The sequence below is a fragment of the Rhinatrema bivittatum genome, chromosome 4, assembly GCF_901001135.1.
Source record: "Rhinatrema bivittatum chromosome 4, aRhiBiv1.1, whole genome shotgun sequence".
Taxonomy (NCBI): domain Eukaryota; kingdom Metazoa; phylum Chordata; class Amphibia; order Gymnophiona; family Rhinatrematidae; genus Rhinatrema; species Rhinatrema bivittatum.
In genome coordinates, this window is record NC_042618.1 from 2024087 (window position 1) to 2037572 (window position 13486).

The window sequence follows — 13486 nt, forward strand, 5'->3', positions numbered from 1 at the left end:
GCCAATCAAATATAGAATATTACACAAGGCTATCACTATAATTCACAAAGTCATTCACAACCAACAACAACTAGACCTCCAGATTCCCCTCAAATTATACTCATCAGACAGACCGATTCGAGAAGCATATAAAGGCACCCTGCAACCCCCTACAACGAAATCTACCCGCCTATCATCTACCAAAGAACGAACCTTCTCTACAGCTGGCCCAGCCATCTGGAACAAGATGCCCACAGAACTCAGATTAGAACCATGCCCGTTTACCTTCCGCAAAAAACTTAAGACATGGCTCTTCATCCAGGCCTTCACTTAACCTACAGTTCCAGCAATTCCTCACTAATTCAGACACTGACTCCTAGCTAAACTCTATGACAAGTGTAGCCTATACACTTATGCCTCTTCTCATCATATTATTGTATTATCTAATTTGTTCAGTTATGCCTTCTATCGCTCCGGCTATTCTAGCCATCCAGGTTAATACCCCCTGTTATATGTAACTTTCATTTCTTGTTATATGATTGACTTTGTTATTCCCCTCATGTTATTTGTAAACCGATCTGATATGAATTTCTTTCATGAAGGTCGGTATATAAAAATGTTAAATAAATAAATAAATAAATAAATGTATAAAGCAAGTTCATCCCCAGACTCTAAGTAGCAGAAGACCAGGAAAGCTCAGCCACTGCCACGGCAGAAACAAAGCAGCTCAGACCTGGCATTATGAAGGCAGTGAGAAGGGATCTGACTCTGGCTCACACTGACTTTGGGCTCTGCACTCACTTCTACAACACATTACAATGCCTATTTTTTTTTTAATTTAAATGAACATACCCAATTTTTGCTGGCATGTACAGCATCAGAGGCACAACAGGCGAGTCACTGTTTCCGTAGATGATGAACCCCATCTCCATAAGCCGTCGGCGGAAGTAACGGGTGTTCTCTGCCAGCTGCTGCACACAGCGCCGCCCTGGACAGAGAGAAAAGGAATGGACAATTATTAGATTTAGTAAACTTAGGGACTGGTGCTGGGAGGGATGCCAAATCTTTTAGATCAAGCACAGCTTTGCTGGGTAGCGATGAAAGAGCACTGCTGCCTGCTGGTTTCAGCTGGGCTTCTGATTCATCAATCACTACAAACAGCTCACACCCTAGCGGCTGAGTCTTGTGCTGGGCGGCACAGCGCTTGCTGATCTCCTTCCCCCTACTTTTTCTTTTTGTTTCAAGCAGAGGGTGCAAAGCCCGGCTAGTTAATTTAGGGCAAAGGTCTGGGGGAAAGAAAGCCTGGTGGTATGCCTTGCCTCACGGAGATAACTAGGTTCACACATGGCCCTATAGTCCTGCACCCGTCACCGATCACCCTGCCTCCACCTCACGCCACAGTTCCACTTCCTCTCAGTCTACAAATTTAGCCCTGGTAAGTAAGGCCAAGAGAGACTGAGAAAAAGCTTGCCAGTAAAGCAAGTACCTTGGGCTGCTAGATGACTGAGGGGCCAAAGAGGTGCTCAGCAGAAAACCTGAATAAATACTTTGCCTCAGTCTTTACAGAGGAGGATGCTGGGAACACACCCACCCCCGAAACATTCTTTAATGGTGGAGATTGTGAGCATCTAAAACAAATATCCGTGACAATGGAAGATGTAATAGATCAGATTGACAAACAATAAATCTCCGGGACCAGATGGCATCCATCCCAGAATTTTAAAAGAACTAAAACTTGCAATTACTAATCTGTTATTAGTAATCTATAACCTTTCATTTAAAACTGAAGACTGGAAAGTGGCCAATGTTATGATTTTTTTTTTTTTTTTTAAAAGGGCTTCAGGGGTGATCTGGGAAACCATAGACCAAGGATGGCCAACTCCAGTCTTCAAAAGCCAGAAACAGATCAGCTTTTCAGGATATCCACAATGAATATGCATGAGAGAGATTTGCACGATGGAGGCAGCGCATGCAAATCTATTTCATGCATAATTATTATTATGGATATCCTGAAAACCTGACCTGTTTGTGGCTCTCAAGGATCGAGTTAGTCACCCCCATCACAGACCGATGAGCCTGATATTGGTGCCTTGCAAAATAGTAGAAGCCATTCTTAAAAACGAAATCATTGGCTATATCGACAGGCTTACTGGGAAACCGTCAACAGGGCTTTAGCAAGGGGAAATCTTGTCTTAACAATCTTTTAGAATTTTTTTGAAGGTGTAAAATTTGTAGATAATATCAATATAGTGTATTTGGATTTTTGGAAGGCATTTGAGAAAATCCCCCATGAGAGATTCCTCAGGAAATTACAAAGTCATAGGATAGGAGGCAGTATTGTATTGTGGATAGGTAATTCGTTAAAAAACTGGAAACAGAGGGTAGGACTAATTGATCAATTTTCCCAAATGGAGAAAGGATGTAAGTGGCATACCACAGGGATCGATACTGGGACCTGAGTGTTTTAACAGTCATAAATGATCTGGAAATTTTTCACATTTGTTAAAATAGCAGCAGATTGCAAGGTACTGCAGTAGGACCTTGTGAGACTAAGAGCCTGGGTAACTGAATGGCAGATGCAATTTAATGCAGAAAAGTGTAAAGTGATGCACATGGGTACACATAGCTCTGTATTGGAAGTCACTACCTAGGAAAAAAACCCCTTGAGTCCTTGTGGACAGTGCATTGAAATCCTCGTCAAAAAAGCAAACAGAATGCTAGGAATGATCCGAAAAGGAATGGAAAATATCACATTAACTCTATCAAATCGTGGTTTGACCATACCCTGAGTGTTGTGTGCAGCTCTGGTCATCACATCTCACAAAACACATAGCAGTACTAGGAAAGATGCAGAGGAAGACAACAAAAATGATAAAGGGGATGGAACATCTCTCCTAGGCGAGAGGCTACGCAAGCGAGGGCTCTTCAGCTTGGGTAAGAGATGACTGAGAAGCTTATAAAATCATGAGTCAGGTGAAATAAGTAAATAACACTAAAACAAGGGTGGAAATAAGATTCAAAACAGATTGTAAAAAGTACTCTCTCACTCAGCGCGCTATCAAGCAGTGGAATCTGATGTCAGAGGACGTGGTCGAGGTGACAGCACAGCGGAGTTTACAAGAGGTGTGGAGGAAAGGTCCCTAGCACATTATTAGCCAGGTAGACCTAAGGAAAGCTATTGCCATCCCTGGAATAAGATCTACTTTATAACCTGGATGCTGGGCTTGATGGACCTTGGTGTGCAATAGATCTGAGGAGGTGATTCCGGTTCTGAGCAGCTTTGCATGTAACAGTAATGTCTTTTAAGCACTCCAAGCAGGAGCAAAGGCAGATGCAGATTGTTAATGCATCTTTTCCCTTCCACTACTTTTCTTTCACTTTGCCAGATTTGCTACATGAAGTTTTTTTTTTTCCCTCTCTTTTAGGAGCTAATGAATTCCAGACCCTCACAGCAAAGTGCTGAAACAAGAAGGAAGAAAGGACAGGGGAGGAGGGAAGGTGGGTTAACAAAAGCTACACCAGATGTGGAGGCCAAACCTCTCCTAAAGTTTCTCCAAATTACAATAGCCTAGATTTCAGCCGCTCAGCAATGAGAGAAACCCTCACAGTACCTCCCCTCCCTCCCAGGAAACCCCTGCAGGCTCAGGTTTGGAAAAGAAGATAAAGGGGCCGATGCGATATAGAAACATAGAAACATAGAAATGACGGCAGAAGAAGACCAAATGGCCCATCTAGTCTGCCCAGCAAGCTTCACACATATTTTCTCTCATACTTATCTGTTTCTCTTAGCTCTTGGTTCTATTTCCCTTCCATCCCCACCTTTAATGTAGAGAGCAGTGATGGAGCTGCATCCAAGTGAAATATCTAGCTTGATTAGTTTGGGGTAGTAGCCGCCGCAATAAGCAAGCTGCACCCATGCTTATTTGTTTTACCCAGACTATGTTATTAGCCCTTATTGGTTGTTTTTCTTCTCCCCTGCCGTTGAAGCAGGGAGCTATGCTGGATATGCGTGACGTATAAGTCTTCTCCCATGCCGTTGAAGCAGAGAGCCATGCTGGATGTGCATCGAAAGTGAAGTATCAGGCCCATTTGGTTTGGGGTAGTAACCGCCGTAACAAGCCAGCTACTCCCCGCTTTGTGAGTGCGAACCCTCTTTTCTTCTCCCCTGCCGTTGAATCAGAGAACTATGCTGTATATGCATTGAAAGTGAAGTATCAGGCTTATTTGATTTGGGGTAGTAACCGCCGTAACAAGCCAGCTACTCCCCTCTTTGTGAGTGTGAATCCTTTTTTCCACATTTCCTCTTGCTGTTGAAGCTTAGAGCGCTGTTGGAGTCAAGCCTGTGTATGTTTATTTAATAAGGGTATTGACTCCAGGCAGTAGCCATCATTCTGGCGAGTCACCCACTCTTCATTGGCAGCCTCTTGACTTTATGGATCCACAGTGTTTATCCCACGCCCCTTTGAAGTCCTTCACAGTTCTGGTCTTCACCACATCCTCCGGAAGGGCATTCCAGGCATCCACCACCCTCTCCGTGAAGAAATACTTCCTGACATTGGTTCTGAATCTTCCTCCCTGGAGCTTCAAATCGTGACCCCTGGTTCTGCTGATTTTTTTCCTTAGGAAAAGGTTTGTCGTTGTCTTTTGATCATTAACACCTTTCAAGTATCTGAAAGTCTGTATCATATCACCTCTGCTCCTCCTTTCCTCCAGGGTATACATATTTAGATTCTTCAATCTCTCCTCGTACGTCATCCGATGAAGATCCTCCACCTTCCTGGTCGCCCTTCTCTGTACCGCCTCCTTCTTGCCTTTGTCTTTTTGAAGGTACGGTCTCCAGAACTGAACACAGTACTCCAGGTGAGGCCTCACGTCATCAGTACTCCAGGTGAGGCCTATGACGTCATCAGCCCATGCAATAAGGGGATTAGCGCCTCTACAACGAACGTCCAACACGGAGTGAATCTAACAGCGCTCATCACATGCAAATGCATATGAATGAAGCTATTAGCCATTCATTCCCTATGCAAAAAAAAAAAGTGCATCTAGGATACGCATTTAGCGATCAGAAATTAACGCCTGCCTGGAGCAGGCGTAAATAGCTGAGCGCTCCTTAAACCAGTACAGAAAAGCAGAAAAAATTGCTTTTCTGTACTACCTCCTACATATCGTTGCGATATTAAGTAGGAGAAAAAAATAAAGTAATTTAACAAAAAAAAAAAGCGCTGGCAGTGGGGTGCAGGAAATAGTCGCTCAATTGGGAAGCGTCCGTTTCCTGAACCCCTGGCTGTGCGGGGTTTAGGAAAAGAGACGCTGATAAACTCAGCATCTGTTTTCTTAACCGGCACACTTGGGCTCTCCTTGCTAACGTGACCCTCTAATTTAAATATTGCATGGCGCCCCCAGGGGGCTGACTGTTCAGCGCCCGCTTTCTGTGCCAAAATACTGCACTGGCCCCAAAGGGAGCTACTGTTTCTCTTTTTTTTTTATACCAAACTTAGCAATGAAGCAGAATGGTTTGAGCCAGGTTTGATGTCACAAACCTTGGTTTCATACAAAATATCAGACATGATGGATCTTCAGAATGAGAATGTATTTCACTATTCAATTGAGCTGGAATACTCTAAGATAGGTTTACCTTAGAGAAGAGGAAAGGTATAAATAATGCACGCAAAACAAGACATTTTTCAGTGGAGAATAAGATCTAGAAGAGATCACGATATCCGACTCAGGAATAAAATCAGAAAATATTTATTCACAGAAAGGGTGACAGATACATGGAACAGCCTTCCAGGGAAGAAGGAACAGAACTGAAGCAAGCCGGGATAAGTTAAGATGACTGTTAGCTGCACAGAAGTAAGAGGAAAGGCAGAGATCATTTGGGGTACTGCACCAGGAAGGAAAGTGGGAAGCCTGTAGCGGCCTTGCACTCCTCTTCTGCCATCACATTCTCTATTTCTGCGAAGGGTTATAGACGCCCCAGTCCCCATCGCCCTCAAACTACACGAGCTGGAAAGAATGAAGAAGATTCAGCTCCTGCCCTTGCTTTTACTCATACTGGATTCTGAGTAAGCAAACATCTGGATGTCCTTTCTGATCCCACTTGTGTGAGTTGCTCCTATAGGAGTGGGGAGGACACACAACAGTGCTGAAATCATCCTCTTGCCCAGTTCCTATCACAAGCCAGAGCAGAAAAAAAACACTGGCAGTTCTGTGCTTGCTTCCTTTTCCTTTTCCTCTACCTCACTGGGATTTCCCCCCCCCCCCCCCCCCCCTATTTTATAGCCCCTGCCTAGCAGAGACCACGGCGCCTTGAGTCTGACTGGTAGCTGCCACCACTGAGACTCCATGCCCACCCCACCCTCTGCAGCATCCCCAGCCTTGGCCGTCCCAGGGAGCAGGAATGAAACCCAGGTCATCCTTATGGCAATGCACAGCACTACCACTGAGCCATGAGACCAGACAATCATTACCTTCCTATGTATTTCTATTAATACATTCTTAGATTAATCTCTCCTTGCAAATCAGTGTTCTATTCCTGAGAAAACAAGCATGACTTCTATCCCAGAGATGGCTGCATGCAAATCTCAAACACGAAGTCAACAAAATCAGTTGGGTGTCTAGCTTGGATGAAAGCACTTTGACTGTACTCACTGAAAAGGCAACACACAGCAGTTACACCCATTTTCACTCTACAAGTGAGCATTAAATCAGCATGCAAATTCAAGCAAGCATGTACAACACGTGCTGCACGCTAAAATATACTGCGCGGTAGAAGGGATGGACTTTGGAGGTTCATCTATGGTCTGTGTTTTTAACACCCCCCTTAAAATAGTACTAAGAAACAGAAAACAGAATTTCTCAGAACTTAAGAGCCAGAAATGATCCCACAAATTGAAACATACTGGGGAAGAATAAACTGTATGTCCTTTCACCAGAATGCTGCTGCTATTACTAATCATACATTGTGGGGTACCAGCATGCAAACATAAGGGAAAAGACACAGGACAACTTCACGGCCAAGTCCCACTGCAAAGAACATCTGAATTATCAAGAAGGCTCCTCACCCAGTAAAAATGTTGCTAGCAGTAATTTGTTATGGGTTTGACAGTTGCTTGGTTTTGATTGTAAATATTACCGCCCTTAACATAAGCCATGGTGGTAACTGCACGGAGCAGCAGATTCTACCATAAGCAGCTTGCTAGGCAGACTGGATGGGCCATCTGATCCTTTTCTGCCATCATTACTACCGTCCCATTTCCAACCTCCCATTCCTGGCAAAGGTCATGGAAAAAATTGTCAATGCCCAACTCTCAGACTACCTTGAAACACACAATACATTTGCTAACAGCCAATTCGGATTCCGGAAATTCCTCAACACCAAATCCCTCCAGCTCTCCCTTACGGACACCATTCTAAAAGGAATAGACCAAGGTCACTCTTACATCCTGGCATTACTTGACATCTCAGCAGCCTATGACACCGTCAACCATGACATCCTAATCAGTCGACTCTCCGAAATCAGTATCACTGGTGCAGCCCTACTCTGGTTCACCTCCTACCTTAAAAATAGACGCTATGTGGTCAAAATCGGAAATTCCGAATCATCACCCACCCAACTCACCCAAGGGATTCCCCAATGGTTCCTCCCTCTCATCCACCTTGTTTAACATCTATCTCCTCCCTCTCTGCCAGCTCCTTACAGATCTTGGCCTTCCTCACTTCCTATATGCGGACGATGTCCAAATTCTCATCCCCATCCAAGAATCATTACACAAAGCCATCAAAATATGGAAGAACTGCCTTAGCGCAATAAACCACCTTCTCACCAACCTTCACCTCGCTCTGAATACAACGAAAACAGAACTCATCCTCATCAGGCCCTTTAACTTCTGGGGTTGGGTACAGTATCCCTCAAAAAGGGATCTCTTAGGGGCCAGTTGAGACTGCTCTGCAAATTTGCTAGGAAGTGGGTAATCTGAAGGTAAGTATAAAAGTCTGAAAAGGGTAAAGCATATGCGGCCCGCAGATCAGCAAAAGGTACTATTTGATCATTTGATAGGAAATGGCAATTTGCATAAGATCTCTCTGTTTCCAGGTGGAAAAGGATTGGATAGGAAGGCATGGGGCGAAAGTGGTGTTGTGGAAGAGATAGGATGAATAAAAGTATGAGGACGGGCCATGCCTGGTGGTGAGAGCTAAAGTAGGGCAGGGGCGCCAGGGTTGTCAAGACCATGGCTTGTAGTGGCATAGCTCCTGACCAAAACTGTTCGATTTGTACCCAATGTTTTACCATTGACAATTGGTGCCAGTCAATGGTACGAAGCTGCGAGGCAGCATAGTAACAGGACAGATTCAAAAGACCCAGTCCCCCTTCAAGCTTGTTTTGAAAAAGAACATGTTTGGATACCCTGGGGGGGGGGGGGGGGGGTTCGATGCCGCCAAATGAAGCACTTCAGTTTCTTTTGCCAACAATTTAAAGTCGTGTATTCTAGTGTGACTGGTAGGGTTTGGAATAGAGTAATCTCAGCAAGATATTCATCTTGACAACAGCAATTCTACCAAGCCAGGAAATGTTAATCTGTAGCAGGGGAGTGTAGTTAAATTGGAAGAGGTCAGATTAATTTTTACCCAGATAGATTCCTAAATGTTTAATTTTGGTGTGGGCCCATTTAAATGGATGATTAGATTTCAAGTATGTGGTGGTTTGGGAATCACAAGTAACATTCAGTATTTCCGACTTATCCCAATTGATTTTAAAACCAGAAACTGCACTATAGGTAGCCATATTGTTTTCAATAGCCTGCAAAGATGTATAAGGGTCGGTGACTGTGAAAAGAATGTCATCCGCAAACAACGAGAGTTTATAAGTCTCTGTACCCAAGGGAAAGCCGTTAATGAGAGCATTACGGATATTGATGGCTAGTGGTTCCAGGAAAATGGCAAAAAAAAAATATGGTGAGAGGGGGCAACCTTGTCTAGTGCCCCGTTGTACATTAAAGATGTCAGAGTAACCTCCGTTAATTTTCAGACACGCTTTGGGTTTATCGTACAAAGCTTGAATCCAGCTGAAAAAGGAGTTACCAAAGTTCAAAACCTTTAGAGTTCCAAAGAGGAAGGGCTAATGCACCACGTCGAAGGCCTTTTCGGCATCTATAGCGAGGAGCAGCGTGGGTAGTTGTTGCATATGTGCCCCCCGGAGTATATTTATAATTTTTCACACATTATCGCTGGCCATCCTGCCAGGAATAAACCCCACTTGGTCTGGGTGAATTATATGGGCAATAAAGCTGTTTAAGCGAGCTGCTAGTACTTTAGCTAAGATCTTTAAATCCAGACTGATCAGGGATATTGGGCGATATGAGCCGCAAAGTGTAGGATCACGGCCTGGTTTGGCTATAATTGTAATGGCTGCGAGGTTAGAGTCTGGTAGTAAGGAGCCACCAGCCCGTAAATAATTAAATAATGTTTGCATAGGGGCAACCAATTGGGGAGCAAAGGCTTTGCAAAATTTTGCGATGAGTCCGTCAGGACTGGGGGCCTTTCCCACCTTGAGATCCCTTATAGCCAGCAGCAGCTCTGGAGTAGTGATATCTGCATTTCCACAGTGAGACATGGGATGGGTATGGAATTCAAATAGGAATGTATGGCCTTCAGAGTGATCTGGGATTCAGCTGTATATAAGGTCTGGTAGAATTTAAGAAATTGTTGGGCAATTTCTGACGAGGTCGATAAGATCTTGCCTAGCTCATTTTTAATTTTTAGGATATAGTTTTGAAAAGTACATTTTTTTCAGTTTGTTGGCCAGCAGCTTTCCTGCCTTCTCGCCCCCTTCAAAATGCTCTTGGCATGTAAGTTCTAGGGAGTGAGCAATATAATCAGTTTCTAGTCTGTGAAGGTCCCTTCTGGCTTTGGTGAGGCGGGTTAGAATGGCTGGGGCTCCGCTCTGGCTATGCTGCTGTGAGAGGAGATTTCACATCTCGCAGTCGAGAGCTTGTTTCATTCTTTTGTTTTTTGAGCACGAGGAGCGAGATATGAAGTGGCCTCTGATAAACGACTTAAAGCAGTCCCAGATCACCACCGGAGAATCAACGGAGCCAGCATTGGTACCAAAGTCATCATTAATAATCTGGACAGTACCTTGTATATAGGTAGGGTGATTCAGTACAGAGTCATTTAGTTTCCAAAACCGCCTTCCTGCATCGTCCCCTCGCAGTGTTAAGTCTAAGCTAATAGGAGCATGATCAGACCATGTAATGCCTACCTCGGGGTTCTGAACATGATGGACAAGCGATTTAGTCACCAAAATATAGTCTATGTGGGAGTAGGAATCATGAGGCTTGGAGTAGTAAAGATATATATATATATATATGTATGTATATATATGTATGAATAACCTCGACCCAAAAAACCTAACTACCGCCCAATTTCTAACCTACCCTTCATAGCCAAGATAATCGAAAAAGTAGTTCACTCCCAACTTGATGAATACCTTGAAACAAATAACATCCTATCCCCAACCCAATATGGATTCAGAAAGAACCTCAATACCAAGACTCTCCTTCTTTCATTAAACGACACTATACTTAGAGGATTCGACAATGGAAAACAATACTTACTCATACTCCTCGACCTCTCCGCAGCATTTGATACAGTAAACCAAATACTCCTAGAACGTTTGACAGAAATTGGTTTAGCTGACACTACTCTACAATGGTTCACATCCTATCTTTCCAACAGAAGCTACCAAGTATCTTTCAACAATAACATCTCTAAGAAAATTAACCTCAATGCTGGAGTTCCACAAGGCTCAGCATTATCTGCCACTCTGTTCAACATATTCCTTTTACCCATTTGCCAGCTACTAAATGATCTGCAAATCACCCACTTCCTCTACGCAGATGACATACAACTTCTAATTCCCATCAAAAACTCCATTGACGAAACATATAAAGAAACATCTATTCTACTTGACTCAGACAACGCCTTACAAAATAAAAACTCATAATCAACATTGACAAAACCGAAATAATCATGGACAAAAAAACCCAATCTAACACCACCACCTCAATTCACAACTAACAATCAAACTAACCCAATATCCCCTGTCACTCACACCAGAAACCTATCCTACAATAACCACATAACAACCAAAATCAAAGAAGGATATCACAAACTCTTAATCCTAAGACGTATAAAACCTTTCCTACACTCGTTAGACTTCAGAACTGTTCTGCAACTAATAATTTTCTCAACCATAGACTACTACAATTCCCTACTGATTGGCCTTCCATACATCAAACCTCTGCAGATTCTACAGAACTCAGCAACTAGAATTCTAACTGGAAAAAAAAAGAACGATCACATCACCCCCATATTAACTTCACTACACTGGCTTCCTATTAAATCCCAAATAAGATTTTGACCATTATACACAAATTAGTACACTCTGATCATCAAAAACAAACAGGTTTAAAAATCACTCCACAAAATACCCACAGGAACCTTCGATCAAATAACACATTTTGTCTAACAATTCCTCCCATCAGAGATGCTCACCTATCAACCACAAGAAATAGAGCATTCTCCATCGCCTGCCCAAAAAGATGGATGAAATACCACCTGATTTGAGAACACAAACTATCAAAACATTCAAGAAAGATCTAAAAACTTTGCTTTTCCACAAAGTCTACATTAACGATCAGTTAAATCAACAATCTAACTACAATCAATACCACCGACCAAACCCAAGCAAGAAAGGAACAAAAAAAACCAACCGGCGTCAACCATAGTCATACCAATTTGAACTTATAAGAAACACTAAGAGTCTACCTCTAAGATGAATAAATCCCAATACCATTACCATCCTCCTTTCCCTGTCTCTCCATTTCTTCCTCCCCCCCCCCCCCCCGACTTCTCCCCCTTCCCTCCCACTGTTATTTTTGAGATGATCAACTATGTATAATTTATCTGTATTCTGTTTGAATCTTGTAAACTGTTATGATGGCTAAACCGAATGACAGTATATAAAACTGTACAAATAAATAAAATAAATAAATATGATCTAGAATGGGGATATTGTAATCTCCAGGGATCTACAAGCTGTAAATCATTCATGAGAACCCTAATGACTCTATGAAGTTTTGCCGTCTGTGCGTGCCCCTTAGAGGTATCTAAATAATGAGAGCGCACTACATTAAAGTCACCTCCCAATATTACCAGACCCACGCTATGGTGTAGCAGAATTTGATGAATTTCTTGAAAAAAAGACAGTCTGTTCCTTGTTGGGAGCATAAACATTTACTATAGTATAGAGGGACCCATTAATTTTAATTTGGAGTAGGAGATACCTGCCTACCCCTGTATATTTGGCTAGTTTATTACCGACCCCTGTATATTTGGCTAGTTTATTACTGGGCGTGAAATACTGTTTATTGTATTTAGGTGATCTCATGAAATGTTCATACCTCTTAGATAGGTGAGTCTCTTGAAGGAATACTATTTCGGGCATTTTTAAGTCTAGTACCCTAAAAAGAAAACTCCGCTTTTGCGGTGAGTTTAGCCCCTTTACATTTAAGGACATTCTAGGGATTTTAGTCATTTATATAAATTTTGGTATAAATGAAAAGAAGAGCCCCACCCTCGCACTTTGGTAGTTTGAGTAGTTCCCCTTCTGGAGACCACCCTTAAGTAGTGATCCTACCACTAAATGAATCATTTACCATCACACACCGTCTTCTATCCATCAGCCAGTTTGTAATCCCCACCACCACAGTGGCACTCACTCCCAAATAAGAGCCTTCAGGAAACGTATTTTGCATAGTAAACATGGGAAAGCTTAAGAAGGTGGATGTATATTAGCAGCATCCCACCACTGCTTCTGCACAGCAACTCAGCAGTTTCCATGGTGCTTAATTCTTCTAATTACCTACTTTACAGGTAAGGAAAGGGGCAGAACCTGTGGTTCTCCCACCAAGCCTGTAATATCATAGAGGTTTATACAATCACGAGAGGCATGGAACAGTTAGTTATTTACCCTTCAAACAGTACTAAGATAAAAGGATGCTCCATGAAACTAACTGGTGGTAGATACAAAATACATTTCATATTTTTGCAACCAAGGATAATGGTTTAAACGAGGTGTGGATACGTTTCTGAAGGACATACACACAAAAACTGAATTGGAAACCCCAAGAAGGCAGGCTCCGCAAGCAATGCAACACCGGAGAAATAGAAACAGAAATGCATTCCCTCCCGTGTTGTGCAAACTACAAAGAGATCAGAGGGGCGTGGTTCCCAGAGCTGAGCAAGAAAATCCAAGACATCCCACAAAAGAAGGAGCAGGAGGAACTCTGAATAATCCTGGGGGAAAGAGAAGAAGCATCAGCTAGAGCAGCAAATTATGCTGTATCCTGCCACCCATCCAGAGATGAAACCTGACCAGGGACAATATGGAACAGCACCAGAACCTGGGATCTGGCCTCATTATTGTCCTTTCTGTGCCGTC

General features: G+C 42.9%; 1 protein-coding gene across 1 annotated transcript in view; it reads right to left on the bottom strand.

Moving 5' to 3' along the window:
• Nucleotides 1-13486, bottom strand: part of SPTLC2 (serine palmitoyltransferase long chain base subunit 2) — a 207137-nt gene that overhangs the window by 21644 nt on the left and 172007 nt on the right. The window contains exon 10 of the mRNA XM_029597667.1: nucleotides 832-967. Coding sequence (XP_029453527.1) covers nucleotides 832-967 — 136 coding nt within the window. The remainder of the gene's footprint in view (nucleotides 1-831; nucleotides 968-13486) is intronic.